Raw genomic sequence first — 21,370 nt, forward strand, 5'->3', positions numbered from 1 at the left:
AGAAAAAAGAAAGAACCAAACATTACTCAATTAACATTATGTGCTTTTGTCTCGTATTTACAGAAAAGCTGCCAGGTTGTAGTAAGAACAAGACTCTGTTCAAGAGTCACATATATATTTAGTAGCAAAGAGTGCACAATAATCAGTGGTCAGAGGCTGATACAGATGCAATTTTTTTTTGGAAAAGCATTTTCTCTAACACTTGATTTTTTGATGGGTAAAGCAGGCAGAACAAAAGGTTTGCTTCTCACTCTGACTTCAAGGCAAAGGAAGCCCAATCCATTCCTGAAGCTAAACTATGAATAATTATTCCACAATAAACAACACCCTCAAAATTTTCAGCCATCTAGGAAAGACGCTGAGGCTTTGCAGAAGATAAAAAAGGCACTGACTTTTAATATATTTTATTTAGAAAGACAACTCGGGTGTGGACATTAAACTGTACCTTTTCTTTGGAGCACTTTTCAAATGATAATTTCTTCCACTGTCACCATTAAATCTTAATCCATTCCAGCTCCTTGCATGGGTCATTGAGTCTATATGTACTGCTGTTATTTTAAAATGTTTCCCCTTGGTAGGGAAAGAGGGGGAGAAAAGATGCTGAGAGCCAGATGGGCCTCTTCACAGTTCATTTATCAAACCTAATACGCTGGGCCCCACCCTCCTCTCACTCACGATTGCGGTTAAACTTCCATATAATTTGGTAATCATTTTCATTATCAGAGAGTGACCCTAAAGTAGCCTATCCTGGGACACCCGGTCCTTGCAGCTGCTCTTTTTCTGCCTTTTCCTACAGTAGACCCTAAGAATCTCAGAGTTTATTAGCTACAGACTGACCTTTGGGCTGCATAGGTCAAGAAGGGGTCGGATCAGAGGGCTTGCCCAGTTCTTTAAAAGCTATAACAAGCTGTCCATCAGGCAGAGGGGACTGGATAAACAAAGGCGAATCTTCAGAAATTCTGTCCCACTTCTGTTAACACTTACCCTGCATTCACACAGCTTCTCCCAACGTCCTTTGGATCATTCAACTCTGGGGAAGTGAATAGACAGCCCTAATAAGCCTATTTGGAGAGGGTTGTTTATGGGATTACCAAGCTTGGAGAAGGAAACCCGAAGCACTCAGATGTGCCTCTAGAGTCGCCGGGTTGTGTGACACTGTGACAAACTCGGTTACCCCAAGTCATCCAAAACTGACACTTTCCTCAAAAAGCTAAATTACAAGGAACATATGCTTCAGTTTAAGAGACTTCAGTGAGTCCCAAACAATGGCTTGGCGCCCGACCTGAGAGACAGACAAATATTTTATAACCAGGTTACAAGTTTTACTTTAAAAATTCTCCTTAATATGATCGCAAATGAACCTGCTAAAGAGGGGTAAAAACCTTTATTACAAAAGACATACTAAAGTTATTGCCAGCTGCGGCGGCTCTGTTGACCTAAATTTCTTGAAGTTGTACAATTCATAATGCATTCTCTAACGTGCAATATAAGGTAATTAGAGTCATCTGTATTTAACTTTCAGAGGAAAAAAAAATTCTATTATCTAATCTAACTGATCCCCTGATAGCTTTGATGAAAGTAAAATACTGTAACCTATTGCTTGGCCTTTGGTGAGTGCTAATTATTTTCTGTCAAAGCACATTTTTCCTTGTGTAATTCCGAAGTACACAATAGGCCAATCTCTAAAACTAGGCTGCTCAGTAAGCACCACAGTGGATGTTTTATAACTTTCACCACCACCCGCCTGACAGGTACTCGAGGCAATGCCCAATTCCAGACAGCCAGATGACACTTTGATGAGGAAAAGAAAGGTGTATGGTAACCGTCTGTTTATACGGATCACATGGATGAGTCTGTAGGTAGGTCACTAGGATGGGAAACATCAAATGGGGATGAAGAAGGGGTGGGGAGAAGGATTATGATGGTTATTTAATACTCTGAGGACACTTTTCCTTCTGAGATCTCAAGACATCAGCCTCTTGAAATTTTCTTTCAGGTGTTTAGTTTTAAGGGGGCCTGCACAGTGTCAGCTGCTAAGCTCTTTCTTTCCTCCTCCCTTAACACAAAGGACTTGAGAATTTTTGTTTCAGTTGCTAGACTACATCAACTTCAACACTGGCTCCAGCTTCTGATTAAATTGTTAGCAGTAAGGGCCAGAAATGCTGAAAGCAGATTCCTTTCAAACAGGCCACTTTGACCATGTTGTCTAATGATTTGGTGTATTAAGAAATTATTGTTAACAAACCAAATGCACTCAACAAAAGATACCCATTGGCGCTCTCACTGGGCCACATCGTCTTTGGACAGAAGGGAAATGGAGGAGAGATTACAAAGGAATTCTTTCTTCCTTTCTATTTAATTAGAATCATCATGGGGAAGACATGAAACATTAAACAGACACAAAGAAACCCCTTAGATGTCCCCAAACTGAGATCCTATTCCTTAATATTTGTACTTTCATGAATATACATGCTTAACTCGTAATATAAAGAAAATTTTAAAATTAGTTATTGAAAGGTAAATTGGAAATCATTTAGTCATTACTTTAGTTGAAATCGTCTGCCACTGGCCAGGCATGGTGGCTCACACCTGTGATCTCAGCACTTTGGGAGGCCAAGGCAAGAGGATCATTTCAGGCAAGGAGTTTAAGACCAGCCTGATAACATGGCAAGACCCTGTCTCTATTTTTGTACACTTTTTTTTAAAAGAAACTGTCTGCCATTTACTTCGACCATACCACCAAAACGATGGGGGAAGGGGAAGGGAAATACCGTTGGGAATTTTTAGATTACTATTTAAATACAAGTCTGAGTTTAAAGATAACACACATTTGAAAAAGCAGCTTTCTGATACCCAGTGAGAATCAATACTTCATACTGTCTCCTTTCTTGGAAAATGCTCATCTTCAGCCTTGTTCAGACAAATCTATTTTTATAATTATTACTAGTAAAGCTATCAATTATCATAAATTCTTTTTAAATGAAGTCATTTGGGGAATATTATACCTATTAATAAATGTTCTGGACTCCCAGGCACATAGAATTTTCAGTCACCAAATAAGACGCTGAGACAAAATATGCCCTACCCTTCCTGATTGCTCTCCCTCTTGCTTAGAGACAGATGACAATTCAATAATTTTTACAAACTACAGATCTAAAAGATGACCCTAACATGTGAGAGTACTAGTTCTTGCCTCCCACAATATCAACCATTTTTCAAAAAAGATGATTTAAAGACACTTTTCACCAGTAACACAGTTTCTAAGCACAGGAAACCCCATGGAAAGAGACCAGGTTGAAACAAGAGTCATTCCCAGTTGGTCAACCCTAAAAATGGGCTTGATAAATAGACTACGGTCATTGCCACAGAATAATTTTTTCGACGTTTTGGTCAACAGCGATCCTTATCTATGTCAGTGGTCCCATCCCATAAGATTATAAAACCATGTTTTTACAGTACCGTTTCTATACCGAGCTGTGTATAAATACACTAATACTTACCGTTGTGTTACGACTGCCTATGACATTCAGTATAGTAACATGCTGTACGGGTCTGCGGCCCAGGAGCAACAGGCTACGCCATATAGCCTAGGTGTATAGCAGGCTCTGTCATCAAGGTTTGCGTAAGTGTAGTCTATGAAGTTCACACAATGGGAATCACCTAGGACACATTTCTCAGAACCTATGCCCATCATTAAGGGATGCACGACTATGCTTTCAAGTAATCTGCTCTGCACAGTGATATAACAGCACTGTACAGATTTCCCTGACATCTGTCCTAATGAAATAGTAATGCTAGTCTTTTAGACTGTTGATTAAAAAGAGTTCTTCAGCATCAGGTACTCATATTACATTATGCTTAAAATGCAAACATGCATGCTAAATTGGAATTTATTCCTGACAAATTGTGTAAACATACTGATGACGCCAATGGATCATTACAATTAACGTAGGTACATGGGCAGGAAAGCTAACTTTAGCTGGAAGCAGCTTAAATATGCTTATTTTTCATGGTCCCCTCAAAGGAAAGGGACGAGGCCAGCCATCAGGAGGGGCTTGGCCAAATATAGTTCTTGTTTGTCAAGAACAACAAATCCCATTTCATAACAGAACTAACCTGGCATGCCATTCCCTCCTCAGGTTCTGGCGCGCAGTGAGCGAGGCAAGGATGGCGGTCAAGATTTCATTCCTTTGTTCCACGGGGAGCCCCTCTCTTTTAACTTCATGAAGCACAGCATTTGTCTACAAGAAATGATCCAAAAAAGAGAAAGAAAAAGTGAAAAATTAATAATAAAAAAAAAGCCCATAAGCAAATAAGGACAGTAAATCAATGGCTTTTTTATTACAGTTCCCCTGCTAACAAATCAATATGGTAAATGATGGCCAAAAATGGCCAGCATATATTTGTGTTTAATCAATGTACATGGCACATAAGGTAAACGCTAAGGCTCCATTGCCTTAAGTAACACATCAAGATACTGCGCATTCTTACTCTAATTTTCTCAGCACACCAACGATTGTTTTTTTCCTGGGAATTGCCTACCATGAGCTATTATTAGAAATGATTTTCACGTACACTTCACTGTGAGTTGTTTGTTTTGCCTTTTTAAAAAAGAGCACTGTCTGACTTTCACTGTTTCCTGCCACCCAGCTGAGGCTTTCTCTGCCTCTCTCATATGAATCATTACTTTAAATTTCTACCCATGCCAGCAATGTTTTACAGGGGAAGATGGGGAAAGATTCACTCGTTTTCCTTGCTTGTTGCAAATCAAGATCTTGCGAAGAAAATAACAGGAACACAAAAATCAGAAAGACCATTTCTTGGAATAAGGATTTCAAAGAACATCTTTAGATTTTACAGATTTTTTAAAATTTAAAGTTCGTGTGGCTTCTCTGGAGATTTCATAACCAAAGCAATTGCTAAAAGGAATAAAATTGTCATTTCAATTTCAATGAAATTGTCTGTGTTCTAAGTCATTCAATATATTTCTTATCTAACAGATGCCAATAGATTTGTTTACTTAAAAAGCACACCCATAACTTGGTTCTCATGAAAATTGAAACACTATTCCCTTACTCCTTTATAGCATTTGACAGTGCATATTTATCGTCTTCATGACAACCTTGAGAAGAGGACTAATGAACCCTTGTTGTTTCTATTGCATCATTCCATACCTCATCCCCTTTGTCTGGCGACATCACCTAAATCTCCTCTTGCAAAGTCTTTTCTTTCACGGTATAAAGTCTTAGAGGGACTGTCAACCAAGGTGTCCTATCCTCCCCTATCAAGGATGTCGGCCAGAGCAACTTGATTCTTTTTGAGGACTTTAGACTCTAGAGAGGAATGACAGAGAAATGAGGAAAAATGCAGAGGCAATTTATCAGTTCCCTTAATTCCTTCCACCCATGGTCCTCAGAGTATCTCTAGTTTCTGGAACTTTCCAAGTGCAGATCATTCGCTTTTCCTTTGATAGTGTCAGTCTCCCAATATCCTTTCAATAAAGTCTCATTTTGTTTAAATTCATCAGGGCTGGGCACGGTGGCTCATGCCCGTAATCCCAGCACTTTGGGAGGCAGAGGCAGGCAGATTGCATGAGGTCACGAGTTTGAAACCAGCCTGCGCAACATGGGGAAACCCCATCTCTACTAAAAACACAAAAATCTGCCAGGCATGGTGGCACGCACATGTAGTAACAGCCACTTAGGAGGCTGAGGCAGGAGAATTGCTTAAAACCTGAGAGATGGAATTTGCAGTGAGCTGAGATCACACCACTGTACTCCAGCCTGGGCAACAGAGTGAGACTCCATCTCAAAAAACAATAACAAAAAATTCATCAGAACCTGTTTCGGCTGCTTATCATTGTTAACTGATGTAAACCTATAAGGCAGAAAATAGTACCAGTGTGAAAGAGCCTGGATAATCCACCTGATACTAGCCAGGAAGAGGACCCTGCCTCCTGGGGTCAGTACTCCATCTACTATACTAGGAGATACACCTGGTTCTCAAGCAGCTTCTGTGGGAACAACATGTCCAGCTTTCCAGTACAAGGAGGAATGTTCAGCTTCTCTAGGTAATTCCAGAGCATAAAACCCAGGATCCAGGGGTTGCAAATTCAAATACACACTTGGCCAGGCAAATAACATGAATGAGTTAAGCAGAGGTTACTGAAAGAGAACACATGTTCTGCCTAAAAAAATGCAACCACTATTCAGATCCAGCCAGCAGAAAACCTGGCTCATTAATGCAAGATTCATGAATTTTCAAAATAAACAAGAAATCTGGTGTGTGTGTGTGTGTGTGTGTGTGTGTGTGTGTGTGTGTGTATGTGTGTGTGTTCAATGTAAAAATTGATTTTGTAAATCTTGTAAACTCACTAAATTTTTTTTCTAAATGCCATGTGGGTCAAACAAGAAACACCAATGAGCTGAACAGAATTTAGGCAGCTACCAATCTATGATCTCTAATCCAAAAGATGTCTAATTTCAGAGAGGTCTGAGCATTAGCGGTTGTTCTAACAACAGTACCACTCCTTGTCTGTGACAAACTACCTCATGTACTTAAAGTTGGAAGGAACCTCAAAACATCGTGTAGTTTTATCGGCCAGGCGCGGTGGCTCACACCTGTAATCCCAGCACTTAGGGAGGCCAAGGTGGGTGGATCACCTGAGATCAGTAGTTCAAAACCAGCCTGGCCAACATAGTGAAACCCCATCTCTACTAAAAATACAAAAAAATTGGCCAGGTGTGGTGGCAGGCATCTGTAATCCCAGCTACTCAGGAGGCTGAGGCAGGAGAATCACTTGAACCCAGAAGGCAGAGGTTGCAGTGAGCCAAGATCGTGCCACTGCATTCCAGCCCAGGCAATAGGAGTGAACCTCTGTCTCAAAAAAAAAGTCATATCGTTTATTGTTATGTCTGTAGGTATATATATATCATTTTAGCAAAATGCAAAAATGCATCAAATGAAAAAGTAGACATCTAGCTAGCTCCAAAAACATGATTAAACTAAAATTATTTCCCTCTGTGACTCTATTAAAATGTTTATTTTTTTCAATGTCATTTACCTCTTCCTTGCCTTTCATATTATTTGCATTTTATCCAGGGGTCCTTGTTTTCCATAGGCCCTGAACAGTCTTAAGAGGGGAAGGAACAAGGATGTAAGAAAGTAAGTTTCACAAAGAAATGGGATGTTGCCTGTTTACTTCAATGCTGTATCCCATTGTCCACAAAATATCTATCAAATCAATGAATAAAGAAGGGACTTGAAAAGTAAGTATTCCAAAAACAAAACAATGAAGGCTATCTTCTTTTAAGAAATTACTATCACATAAATGGTAAACTCACAAAATGGATAAAGTAAGCAATAGTTACATGCTTTACAAGAAGCTCTTCACTTTACTAAGGGACTCACTCTAAGGTTTCGTGAAATAACCAGATACTGTAGTTCAAGAATTTCCTCAACTTCATTTATTCTGGCACATCCTCATAATTCTTGCCAGATTTGTATATGAACTATATAATACCGTATTTAATATTTTCATTTAAATAGACTCATATTCATAGTAATTTCTAAATAGAAGTAAAAAAATAATAATACTATGAAAATTGGCTTTTTAAAAAAATATAAATTGACTTCAAATGCAAAATGGTAAAACCAATGGTACTTATAAATGAGAAGACAATCATAAAAGTAAATATAAACAAAGCTCTATATTACATTCTAGATCGATATTGTTGCTTGCTGAAGGCTCTGAGGCTAAAGCATGCTCTCTGCTTGTAAAAGAAGATATTAACAAGTGGTGGAGAATAACGATGCAGCAGATTTAAATGAAGACTTTCTTGACATAATCACATAAACAGATGGAGCTGAAGAGAGAATCACTGTCTCACAGTGCGGTCCTTATGTCCAGAGCCCCCAAGTTCCACCTAGCTCACCCTGTGTCACTTGTGATCCACATCTCACACTGTGGACACACTTCCCTACTGCAATGGTTTTTAACACTTGGCAGATAAAGCTCCTTTCTCCTCAAATGTATCCTACATGCAACTCCAATATACACAACAAACAAAATGGGAACAGTTCTCTTTGAAGCTGGTATGGAGGACCTAGAGGTCCCCCCTTTGTCATGCTCCAAGGCACTGTGAAACATAATTTGCCAACCCCAACCCAAGAGCATCTAAAATAGCATTCATGTTTTTAATAGTTTCGACACTGCTAGGAGGAATGCAAAATACTACAATTCTGACAAATTGCTAGGAAATTTCTTATAAAGCTAAACATACATTTGGCCTATGACCCAGCAATCTCATTTATAGGGATTTATCTTAAAAAATGATAACTTAACGTTCAAACAAAGATATGTATACAAATGTTTACAGCAACTTTCTTCATAATCACCAAAAACTGGAAACAACCTAAATGTTCTTCAAAAGGTAAATAGATAAATATGCGGTGATACATTCACACAACAGAATACCACTCAGCAATAAAAAGGGCTGAGCAAGTGATGTGCGCCACCACTCAGAAGCATCTCAAACACATTATGCTCAGTGAACAAAACCACTTATCTGACATTCTGGAACAGGCAATTCTACAGGGACAAACAACGTAACAGTGGTTGCTAGGGATTAGGTTGGGCAAGAGACAGCACGAAGGAATTTTTGAGCATGATGGAACCATTCTGTACCTTGATTGTGGTGGTGGTTACATTAGTTTATACAAACTTTAAAACTCATAGGACACGTGGCTCATGCCTGTATTCCCAGCATTTTGGGAGGTCAAGACAGATAGATCATTTGAGATCAGGAGTTCAAGATCAGCCTGGCCAACACGGCAAACCCTGCTTCTATGAAAAATACAAAAGTTAGCCAGGTGTGGTGGCACGCATCTGTAATCCCAGCTACTCGGGAGGCTGGGGCAGGCGAATTGCTTGAACGCGGGAGGAGGAGGTTGTAGTGAGCCAAGATCATGCCACTGCACTCCAGCCTGGGCAACATCTCAAAAAAAGGCACAAACAAAAAAATAAAAACACAAAAAACCTACAGGACTGTACACCAAAAAAGGCCAATTCCAATTTTATTGTATGTAAATTTTATGAAATTAAAAACTGCATTTGCGTCACATTTTTAAAACAAGTAAGAATACAGAAAACAAGTTTTAAGTAAACACATCTAGTAAATAAGTAGTAAAAATATGGAGAAATATAACTTAACGACAAAAACAAATTTTGTTGCCAAAAACTATTTTAATATTAGGAAAGGAAGGGGGAACTTTGAACATTCAAACTTTAAAATTCAGGGTGAAAAGAAACCATTGCACAGAAGGAAATTTCAGTGTCAAAAAAGTGTTCTTTTTACAAGGCAATTAACATGATATTTTTACTCCTTATAATAGTGTCGGCTTTTCAAGGGTTGACTTCCCCAGGAAATGTTTATAGGCCATTTCCCCATTAGTAGGAACACAGAACTGTCTTCAAACAACTAACAATTTCTAAATGGTCTAATATTACCAAAAACACGTTCTCCCACCCCTCCTCCCAAAAGACAAGAAAAAAATCCCCACAGATTCAGAAAACGTGCACTAGAGGCTAAATTTCATTTCATTAGTACCTTTTTTTTTGAACAGAGACCTACGGAAATGCAGGCCAGATCAGAAAGAACTAAGTATTAACATATTCTTTAGAGTGCTGGCTGTTCAAATCCCCGCCGTCACCTCCAGCTGTGGGTCCTTCCCATAACTCCAAATGGTGATGAGAACAGACCCTCTCCACAGTTCTTGTAAGTAAGTACGAGTTGCCTGGTACACATGCTGCCATGACTATTACAGTTTGGTTTCATCTTAAACTCTGCCAATCTACCTTGTGCTAGGCTATGCTGGTTTAACAAAGGGATTCCTGAAGATGTCTATTACTTTAAGTGAAAAAACTTTAAAGGAAATCAGGCAACCACTGAATAATCACAACCATAAAAGGTGTATGTACCAGAAGCCAGAGGCATAGCATTTTGCATATCCCTAGTGGTAGAAATCTGTATCTCTTTATCCTTGGAGGGTGGGTTTTATATTTAGAACCAGTTCTGATTTTACTTCATCTCACTCCAGTAGTGGACACCTCTCTCTCCTGGGCCAGTACCCAACACTAAGCTGGTCCTTCTTAGTCTCCTGTATGCTGTTCCTCATTCTAAGATAAGAAGCTGTTGTCATCCCAAGGTCATACCTTTCATCCCCCTCTCATCTCTTCAGCTGGCTCCCTCGCTGTGTGATTTGCCCTTCCAGCGGCTTTCAGGGTTCCCTGTAGACTACTGACATCTCTACACTTCTAGATTTAAGCAGACCTTTCCACTAAGCTCTGGTTCCATATAGCCAACAACTGGCTATCTTCCTTAAACATGCTGCCTCAAACATAAGATTCTGACCTTCACCTGTCCACATTTGAACTGACTACTTTTGCTCTCCTTCTGTATTTCCCTAGAACAGTGACTGCACTACTATCAATGCAATAATTCCGAATAGAACCCTCGCTATCACCCTAATCTCCTCCCTTTCCCTTTACTGCACTGCCTATACCTAAACATGAAAAATCCTATGATTCCTCTCTCTTCAGTATGCCTAAAATCTGTCCCCTTCCCCGCAGCCATAGGTTTAGTTCAGACCCACCTCTCATCTGGACCGTGTAAGGCCTCCAGTCGCGTCTGTCTGTGTACATCTCACCCCTTCCATGATTTTTCCTGCTTCAAGAGTGATCTTTTAAAAGTACATGTCCAACCATGTTATTTCCTTTTGACTAACTCAGCATCACCCATGGTTGTGGTTTTTAGGCTTTTGTCATGAAGCTGTGGTGCCACCATGAAGTTTCTTAGGGTCACCAAGAAGACAAGGAGCTTTGGCTTCAAAATCTCACCTAAACCAGAGTACCTTTGTTTACATATGCTTCAGTTATTGGCATTTGGAGGATACAAAAAAAATAATTTTTTCAAAGTCCAAATTCCTTAGCCTGGGGGGGAAAAAACCTTTTTCATACAGGTCCTGCTTACTTCTCAAAATGTATGTCCTATCATCTTCTATTTCATATCAAGCTGTAATTCTCTGAAAATACATGGTTGTTCTATACTATACTTCAATTGTTATCTTTGCTGTATTACTTTCCAGTAACTACTCATTCTTCAAGAAACATCTCAAATAACACCTCCTCTGTGAAGTCTCCCACAAACTACACCCTTCCACCAAATTAAGTAGAGCTGATCACTCTTTTTATGCACCACCATGTCGTACTCCATTGCACTTACACATTCATTTAAATTTTTTCTCCTCCAGAGCGTGGGCTCAATTAGACCAGAAGGGTCCATGTCCATTTCTTAATAATCTCCACAGTGCCTAGAATGGCAACGTGCTGTGAAAGTGGACTCCTGAGGGATGCTTTGGAATAAATGAAGCCAAATGACATGCTGGAACATGTCTGGGGAGTCAAGCTAACGATCAAGCCAGAGAGCACTATTCAAGGTCAAAAACAGTATGTGAAACAAGCTTTGATTTGATTCAAACTATTCTTGAAGATGAGTCTAAGAATGGGGCTGGAAAAACTATTTTTAAAAAACAGAATCAAGAAAAATAAATCTATGCCCTTGGTAGGTGACTACTTAAAAGGGCAACGGTCATTTGGATGGATGTGTCTAAACATATGCCCTCCTAATGTGAGGGCATATATAGGAGGAAGTCTCCCCTTGTCCATTTCAGCAGAGAAAACTAGTTTGGACTGGCAACACACAGCATGTTAAGGACCCTTAAGAATTTCCCAGAGTCTTTCATTTCTCGTGGCTCAAAACTTTATGTATAAAACCAAAGCAAAAAACTCACAGCCAGAGAGAGAGAGAGAGAGAGAGAGAGAAGAGAGACTGATTGCAAATCAGAAAAGAGAAACCAAAAACTCCAAGGAGCCTTGAATTTTGGGTTTAAAATTCCTATCTTTCTTGGAAAAAGTCTTCCAGTTCTGAATATATTCAATTAAAACTCAGTAATTCACCTAATTTTTGTGGGGCAAATTGCTACAGTCAGTAACTTTCAGTATGTGCTAATTCCACCGTACCATAGCAGAATTTGCTGAAGCAGGGTTTTCAGAGAGGAATCACTCTGAGATTTAAAAGGTGACTTACACCATTTACTCTTTACTAATAAATTCTACACAAATCTTTAATCGTTTTGGTTCCTCTCTGATATGATGCAACAGCTTCTGAGAGACCTGTAGCTCCAAACTCGGACTTAAATCTCTCCTTCTTACAAATCAAAGAACGTTGTCCAAGGAAATGCATGGAAACAGGATGGCATTCTACAAATATGGCTGGTAATCCCTCTACAGAGTTCATTAAAAAAGAAAAAATCTACTACTGTTCTTGCAATTTCAAAAGGCATTTACACACCAGGTTCCCAGAACGGCGTACCTTTCTGACCTCCCCATCCATCCATCCTCACCACCATCACAGAAGTAATACTGTTATTATGGGAAAAATGTCACCCCCAACACTTTTTATATACATAGCTGTCTCATGTTAGGGTTGTATTTCCCCTCTGCACACACAAATTACAAAGATATGCTCTGACTGATAATGAGGGCTAAAGGTTCAACTTGTGAAGAAACTTGGTTTAAGATGTTATCAGCTGGGAAAGCTATTTCCTCACATCAACATTGCCACAGGCTGTCAAAAGCCCCAACCAGGGCTCCCTTCTTCAAAAGTCCAGGAACACTTTTTTTTTTTCTTTCTCTCTTTCCTTTTTTTAAAAAAAAAAAAAAGAAGAAGAAGAAGAAGAAGAAGAAGAAGAAGAAGAAGAAAGGCACAGAACCCACTGAGATAGCCTTAGTCCCATCAAAGAAAGGTCAATCTCAGGTCTTCCTTCATTTAGTGATTGTCAGTTTAAGATGGCTCTTTTGTGAGGCCTCTTTGGCTCAATGCTGAGTGATGCCTTCACATTTTCTAAACCAGACTGGGCACCACCGAAGACTTCCAGCACACTTGGATCCACAGAGCGGCAGAACAAATAAACATTCCCCTCAGCCCTTCTGCCTACCTTATCTCCCTCTCCGGGAACAGGAGGTTTTGGGGGTGCCAATGTTTACACAATGTTAAAACTTTCTTTCCCCTGTTTCCTGAATTTGAGAAAACGCATCCTGGATGACCTCGGCTAACAGATAACACCAAGTCGCCACTGGGTGCCACGTCTACGGGACTACTTAAGGCTGCTGTCTTCAGCCTCCCCTCCCCTCCCCCACCCTTCATAGTCAACTCACCCAGGAAAGCAGGAGATAAGCTCCACTGTCTTGAAAGGAAGGCACAAAGGCAGAAGTCTCCAAGAGGCTGTCAACAAAGCAGGCTTTTATTCCCACCTTAAAGACACACTTGGTTCAGTTCATCTCAAAGACCCACTTTATTTGAATGAACATCTCCGCAGAGCTCACCACATGACTCCTCAAAAATGTGCCAGTAAGACATATTTTAGTGTTTCTCCATCATGTACTATTGAGCTAAGGGAGCTAGCTGAGAGTAGTCAAGAATGTCTATGGGGAAAGAATTCAGGGAAAATGTTTCTTTGATCAGTTTCCTCATCCGTAAAGCGGTGTAAGTAATAGCACCGAACTCATGAAGCCCTTGTGAAGAGTAAATGAAATAATCCACGTCAAGTGCTTAGCACAGTGCTCAGCATATATAAAACACTTGACAAATGTTAGAAATTGGTATTAGGACTATCGGCAGCAGCATCATATGTATAAAGTCTTGGGGGAAATATCACAGGGGAAAAGATATGGATATTGATTTACAAAACCCAAATCCTAAAATATCACAGCCATGACTCTGAATGACTACTTATTTTTGTTTTTTTCCCCAAGCACTTACACCGTACCCCCCATCTTTCTCCTTCCATGAGTAGAGAAATCACTCTGCCTCATTTCTATTTGACAAAAGCCATGGAGCCACAGCAGCCTGCCTGCCACTGCATAAACTCCCGGGGACAGTCATGTGGGTGACCGCTGGAATGTTCAGGCTGCTGTGGGAAAAGAGGGCCTGCCCTATACGTTTAAGCTCGCATGTCGGGGCAGTGTACGAAATCTAGACCTCAGAGCTCCCGTTGGCAACTTTGGTGTTGCAGATGACGGTGAAAAACAACCCTGTGTATTTGTCAAGGAAAGAAAAAAAAAAAAGAAAAAAAAAAAAGAAAAGAAAAAGGGGGTGGGGGAGAAAGGGAAAGAGGAAAAAAAAGTGTTGTTTATAGAAGCCAGCTGCTTGGGCCTTGGCGCCAGCAGCCCCTCGTCCTGCTATTTTACGCCTGCAACCCCACTGCCCCGACTGGCACAGGTACAACTAAATGTTGACTTCAATGCTTCAGAGAGCACTCGACTGATTTTGTACATGATTAATTGCCAAAGACATGGCTGGCCATATGGAACAGAGAAAGCATCAAGTAATTCATACTTCTGTATGTGATCGCTTGGCCCCTGTTGTTTTAATGTACAGGAAAGAGCTAGTATAGCACAGCCCTGGTGTCTTGCCCCTGACAGCCCATTAAGAAATCTCAAAGCACCTAGTCGAAGTTATGCTGTTGGCTTTTCAATAGCAGCCTAATAAAACAGAAGCAGAGCTTTCCAACCAGTCTTAAATCTTTCACATACAGTACATTAACTACTACGGCTGAAACAACAGGCTTCTTATGATAGGAAATGGGATTTGATTTCTAGTCTCTGCATACTTACTGAAAGCCCTTTTTTGGCCTTTATGGAGTTTACAAAATCATTGTTCTTTTTTTCCTCTCTCTGTTTTCCAAGCAGCCTAATAGATTTGTTTGTTTCAATAGAGTCTACTCTTTGTCACTATCACATGCACTCTATGTAACAAAGCTGATTCATAGACGGGATAAGGAAACAGCATAATTAGTCTTACCAGGAGAGCTCAGGAAGCATTCTAGCTTCTGAAGCATTAGCCTCCTTTACAAACAGGAAAACACAAAACCTATCCGCTGGAAGGAAGAGCCTCAGAAACACACTGGCACAGGGGGTACTTCTTATCCCCACTTCTTTCCCATCTCTGTGAAATGAATCCATTCGATATGGGAAAGAATATCAATTTATTCCCTAGCTTTTCTACTGCTGGCTCTGGGTGACATTCCACTCCAGGCACAAGAGGAAGGTGCCACCTTAGGCGCAATTCACACCAACTTGCAGTCTATTAGCATCACCCACTACTAAGATCTTTGCAGCCTGTTACTTTCAGTCTGAGGGGAATATGTATGCGTTGCCACGTTTTCCTTTCAAGGATTTTCAGATGACAGTACTAAAAGTTATAACACCATCAGTAGTTTCCTTTGTCAGTTCTGACACGTATTGGGAGGATGACTTTGTTGGCACTTTCTGTTAGAAAATACTTACATGGCTTTTATTTTTATCTGTGGATTTTTAGGTGTTGAAATTATCCTCACACCAGAAGACACCATATATGGGAAACTCCACTTGCCAGCCTATTCATTAGCAGGATTATAATTGCCCCACTGCTAAAATAAGCTAACAACCCATTTACAGCTCTAAGCCAATGGGAAATTCTCTGTCTCCCTGTTGCCTTTCCTTCTTCGGAATATGCTGCTGCTTTTCTGGATGAACAACCCAACTAATAAACAACAGCACGAAACAGAAAGCAAGAGCAAGACTTTTGGGGAAAAAAAGGAAACAAGAGCTTTAAGACTGACTCAATTATATAGCAATGAAGACACAATCCAAGATCTCTACAAAGACAAGAAAATTGTTGTCGCTGACCACCATCTATAAAACTGATTTTGTTTTATTACGGTATGCTTTATAAAGTATGATGATTATGTAATTCCCATTCTGCAGATTTTTACTTGTCTATTTCGGGAGGGTGAAATGCCCATGATTAATCAGTGGTGGAAGTACTTGGCATGCTAATTCTTTACATCTCTACCTCGCTGTTACCACAATAGCAACGTTAATAGATTATACATAAAAGTATTATACCTAATAGTTATGTTTTATATATATACATAACAAAAAGTAATATACATAATTATAGCTTTCTAAAGTCTCTTTGATGACTATAAACCCAAAGCCACAAAACCTTCAATAAAGAAATGAAAATGCTGAAACTGCAGCCACAGCACATAACAATACTACTACCTGGATCCAGACTTAAAACATGGACCTCCCCATACATTTCACATAATTAATACTAGGATGACAGCTGACTTCTCTCCACATATTTTGGCAATGCTTCGCCTTATCTTTATCTTTTTATCAAAAACTACTTACTTTATAAATAAAAGCAAGAACTCTCCCAACCCCACCACAAGACACACATGCCCCTAATTCCTAGCTGCCACTTCTAAGAATTACACTGCACTAATCTGTCCATTGGCCTAACTGTTAATTGAAGGTGAAGAATGGCTAACTGCACCAAGCACGAAATAATTGAGCCACTGATGATGTTTGGCCTAAAAGCGGCTTAGCACCTTCCGATCCTTGGACAAGTGAAAAGTTACCCAAGACCTCCATCAGATCAACTCCCTCCTTCCCCCAAACATCAGTAGCACAAAGGCTGAAGTGGTCTGTTGGGCACACTGGATTATATGAAGTGTAAAACATTGGGGGAGAAGGGAAGGGAGGGACGGCCTTTGAAAGGGAACGGGAAAAAGAAATCACACTTGCAAGAGGATCCAGCTGACAGCTCAGTCCCTAACAAGGGAGACAAGTGAATATGTTTGCAAACATCGTGAATGCAGGAAGAGCACAGGCCTTTTGTCTGCAGCCCTACAGTGTGTCTTTAACCCAACTGCTGCCTGCATCACTGAACATATGTTTTCTACACAAGAATGAAGCAGAAAAGGCTCTTTGTTATCATTCACTCCTTTGTATATATCTACCCCCCACCCACCCACCCACTCACCCACCCACCTCCTCTTTCAGCAACATCCAAACCAAAGCCCTAGTAGACGTTTTATCTGCTTAGGAGAGTGAAGCCAGAAGGTACGGCCAAGACTTTACTACTGTCCCCAGGCCTAGAGAACTGGTCCCCCCAGAGTGGCAATAAGCACAACAGCTATGTTTGTTCACTGCTTACAACCTGCCATGCCAACAACCATTATCTCAGTTAATCCAGCAATCATGATATATCAAGGATCTCCATTTTAAAGATGAAAAAACGGAGGCACAAAGACAGTATATACCCCCCTGCCACCCCTACCACTGTACAGCCACAAGGGAAGAGGTCCATACTAGACACATGGAGTTGGAAATGCTCTGGAACACTAAGCAGACAGGGCTTTGGAACATGAGAGAAATACATAAAAATGAAAGATTTGGGTCGGGCGCGGCAGCTCATGCCTGTAACCACAGCACTTTGGGAGGCTGAGGCAGGTGGATCACCTGAGGTGGGGCTTTGGAGATCAGCCTGACCAACATGGAGAAACACTGTCTCTACTAAAAATATGAAAGTCTCATCATAAATATTGTAAAAATACAAATTTAGTCAGGCATGGTGGCGCATGCCTGTAATCCCAGCTACTCAAGAGGCTGAGGCAGGATTGAACCCAGGAGGTGGAGATTGTAGTGAGCCGAGCCATTGCACTCCAGCCTGGGCAACAAAAGTGAAACTCTGTGTCAAGAAAAAAAAAAAAAAGAAAGAAAGAAAGATTTGGGAAAATCACACACACATACCAATTCCACACTTCATATGTCACCATATGTAAGCTGGGATCTGGACAGTACAGATCTCAAATTCAAGCAAAGCTGATGCACAAACTTCTCCACTTTTGGCTGCAATGAAGAAAATATTACGATCGGTGGCTCTCAGGAGGTCTCTCTTGTCCTTGAGGACTTTAGCACAGGAGGAAGAACAAAGGCCCTGAAGGCCAACTGCCTTTGTGACCAAGTTGGCCATGGGCAAGTTACGTATGCTCTCTGGACCTCACTTTCCTCGTGTATAAAAGGAGAATATTTGTAGCGGTTACTTCTGAGAGCTTACAGGATTCATTTTTTATATATAAAGGCCTTACAATAGTAACTGACACGTGGCTACCAGTCCATAAGTGTTAGCTCCTTTTTCCCCCAGAATTTTGCTACTGACATTTAGGATAAATCTAAAGTACCAGCCACTCAGAGTCACATTAAATCTACTAAAATGAGTCATAAAAATGAAGCCTTTCTTTATTCCTCTTTCCCCCATTCGGTCTTTTAAAAATTATTATTATTTCAACAGGTTTTTGGGGAACAGGTGGTGTTGGGTTACATGAATCAATTCTTTAGTGGTGATTCCTGAGATTTTGGCACACCCATCACCCAAGCAGTGTACACTGTACCCAGTGTGTAGCGTTTTATCCCTCGCCTCCCCCCTACCCTTTTCCCCAAGTCCCCAGAGTCCATTGTATCATTCTGATGCTTTTGCGTTTTCATAGCTTAGCTCCCACTTATCAGTGAGAACATACAATGTTTAGTTTTCCATTCTTGAGTTACTTCACTTAGAATAATGGTCTCCAATTCCATCCAGGTTGCTGTGAATGCCATTATTTCGTTTCGTTGTATGGCTGAGTAGTATTCCATTGTGGTATTTCTTTATCCACTCGTTGGTTGATGGACATTTGGGCTGGTTCCATATTTTTGCAATTGTGAATTGTGCTGCTACAAACATGCAAGTATCTTTTTTGTATAATGACTTCTTTTCCTCTGGGTGGATAACCAGTAGTGGGATTGCTGGATCAAATGGTAGTTCTACATTTAGTTCTTTATGGAATCTCCACACTGTTTTCTACCCCCTATTCAGTCTTATGCCAGGGTCTCATGGAGTAACGGAATGCATTGATACCAGATAAGCTGATGTCTCTTAACCTGGATGCTTTCTGAATCATGATGATGAGGAGGATGATGATGACGACGACGGCAATGACACAGCAGCCATTATTGAGTGCTTTCTACATGCCAGGTGCTGCTCACATACACTATGTTACTGAATCCTAATAATAAGTCTATAAGATAAAGATATTATCACTTCCATTTTGCAGATGAAAAAAACTGAGACTCAGAAAGGTCAAATAATTTGTCAAATTTTACATCAGTAAGCAATAGAGACAAATCTAACCCAGACATCAGACGCCCGTGCCTGAAGCTAATATACGTGCAAACTGACAAACTTTGGAAAGTGCTTTCATTAACTTTATCTCATTTGATCCTCATATAAACTATATGCTTTGGATAGATCAAGTATTAATCACATTTTTACATCTGTTCCTGTGTTAGTTTGCTGAGAATGATGGTTTCCAGCTTCGTCCATGTCGCTGCAAAGGACATGAACATTGTGACTATTAAAACTTAAATAAAACAACAATCTGCTAGAAAAAGATAATCATGAAAATCACATAGGCAGAGCTGCTGCACTTGTCCTTAGATAACATCTACCCAAGACAAATGCAGTCCCTGCCTAAACACCACCATCTACAGAGTCTTCAGTGTCAGAACTACCTGCCACTTGGCACATAGTTACTCGGAGGAGCTGGATGGATGGGGATGGACACACACACACACACACACACACACATACACACACACAGAGTCAATTTTGTGACATGGCTCTCAAATAGGAATTCAGGACCTATTCATCAAAAATCTCCGTGCATATTATTAATGCATTAATAGTAGCCATAACAAAAACCATCACAGTGACTATGTAAAACACACAATCAGAAATGTGTCAACGATAAAAACATAAGAATATTACTTATTTTGGCCGGGCGCGGTGGCTCAAGCCTGTAATCCCAGCACTTTGGGAGGACGAGGCAGGTGGATCATGAGGTCGAGAGATCGAGACCATCCTGGTCAACACGGTGAAACCCTGTCTCTACTAAAAATACAAAAATTAGCTGGGCATGGTGGCACGTGCCTGTAATTCCAGCTACTCAGGAGGCTGAGGCAGGAGAATTGCCTGAACCCAGGAGGCGGAGGTTGCGGTGAGCCGAGATCGCGCCATTGCACTCCGGCCTGGGTAACAAGAGCGAAACTCCGTCTCAAAAAAAAAAAAAAAAAAAAAAGAATATTACTTATTTTACATTTACCATGTGCCAAGCCCTGTCCTAATAACTTTTCATGTAATCTCAATTTAAATACTTATAATAATTCAGTGAAATCGGTTTTATTATTATCCCAACTTACAGAAAAGAAAATCAAAGTACAAAGAGTTTAAGTAACGCCTCAGATTACACAGCTGATAAGCAGTGGGGCCAAGAGTTCAACACAGGTAGTCTGGTGGTAGAGTTCACTCTCTTACCCACTAAACTATGAAATGACAAACTACAGGGAATGTTCTGTGAGGCAGGGATGCAGCATTTCATGTATTTCCTTCAACAAGCTGACATGGCAGGTTGGTGTCTTCCGCAAACTCATTTTCCAAGTGAAAGAACCCAGACTTAGGATGTTCAATGACTGGCCCAGGGTCTGATGGGCTAGCAGAGTAAAATCGGGGTTAACGATGCTAAGCCCTTGACCGTAGTTTCACTGACAGACTAGGGTTCAGAGATGGTCTCCACTGGTGGAAGAAGTAGTGACTGGACTTCTGGTGTCTGAGACTCCAATCAGAGATTCTCCCCAACTAGAGTCTCACTTGGACACACAGAGTCCTGAGGTCACAGTGAACAATATCATCTTTTTCTTTCTTTTTTATTTCTTTGAGACAGAGTCTCACTCTGTCATACAGGCTGGAGTGCAGTGGTGTGATCTCGGCTGGCTGCAACCTCCGCCTCCCAGGTTCAAGCAATTCTCTGCCTCAGCCTCCTGAGTAACTGGGATTACAGACACCTACCACAACACCCAGCTAATTTTTTTTTATTTCGTTTTATTTTTATTTTTAGTAGAGATGGGGTTTCACCATCTCGGCCAGGCTGATCTTGAACTCCTGACCTCATGGTCCACCCGCCTCGGTCTCTCAAAGTGCTGAGATTACAGGCATGAGCCACCGTGCCCGGCCCATTTTTTAAACTCAGACAACAACCAAATAGTTGACGAGCCTTAGCTCCACTCCAGATATCCCAGAGATTGTCCCTAGCTACCTAGGTCAAGATTGAAAATCATGATTTAGGGCTCTTTTCACATTTACGAATACTACATATGAAAGGAATGTAAGTGTCAGATGAAACGATAACTTCTGAGTGCTAGTATTACCAGAAGATCACAACAGTCCTTAGGTTTGCAGACACTGCTCTGTGTATACGTTTAGTGTCACTGACAGAGGTCATCATCGATTTAATCTGCAGCGTAAGCAACAGAATTGTAGCTTCTCTCTGGTTAGGAAAGAACACCCAATGTTCACATGAGCAATAAGTGTAAAAACATCATTTATGG

The 21,370-nt window shown here is 40.6% G+C and overlaps 1 protein-coding gene across 2 annotated transcripts in view; it reads right to left on the reverse strand.

The window, feature by feature from the left end:
* FTO (FTO alpha-ketoglutarate dependent dioxygenase) overlaps nucleotides 1-21,370 on the reverse strand; it is a 410,140-nt gene that overhangs the window by 177,051 nt on the left and 211,719 nt on the right. For both annotated transcript variants that reach the window (XM_003937274.4, XM_074402846.1), the window contains exon 8: nucleotides 4,117-4,241. In XM_003937274.4, the coding sequence (XP_003937323.1) occupies nucleotides 4,117-4,241 (125 nt within the window). The remainder of the gene's footprint in view (nucleotides 1-4,116; nucleotides 4,242-21,370) is intronic.

This window comes from Saimiri boliviensis, chromosome 1 (genome assembly GCF_048565385.1).
Source record: "Saimiri boliviensis isolate mSaiBol1 chromosome 1, mSaiBol1.pri, whole genome shotgun sequence".
NCBI classification, from domain to species: domain Eukaryota; kingdom Metazoa; phylum Chordata; class Mammalia; order Primates; family Cebidae; genus Saimiri; species Saimiri boliviensis.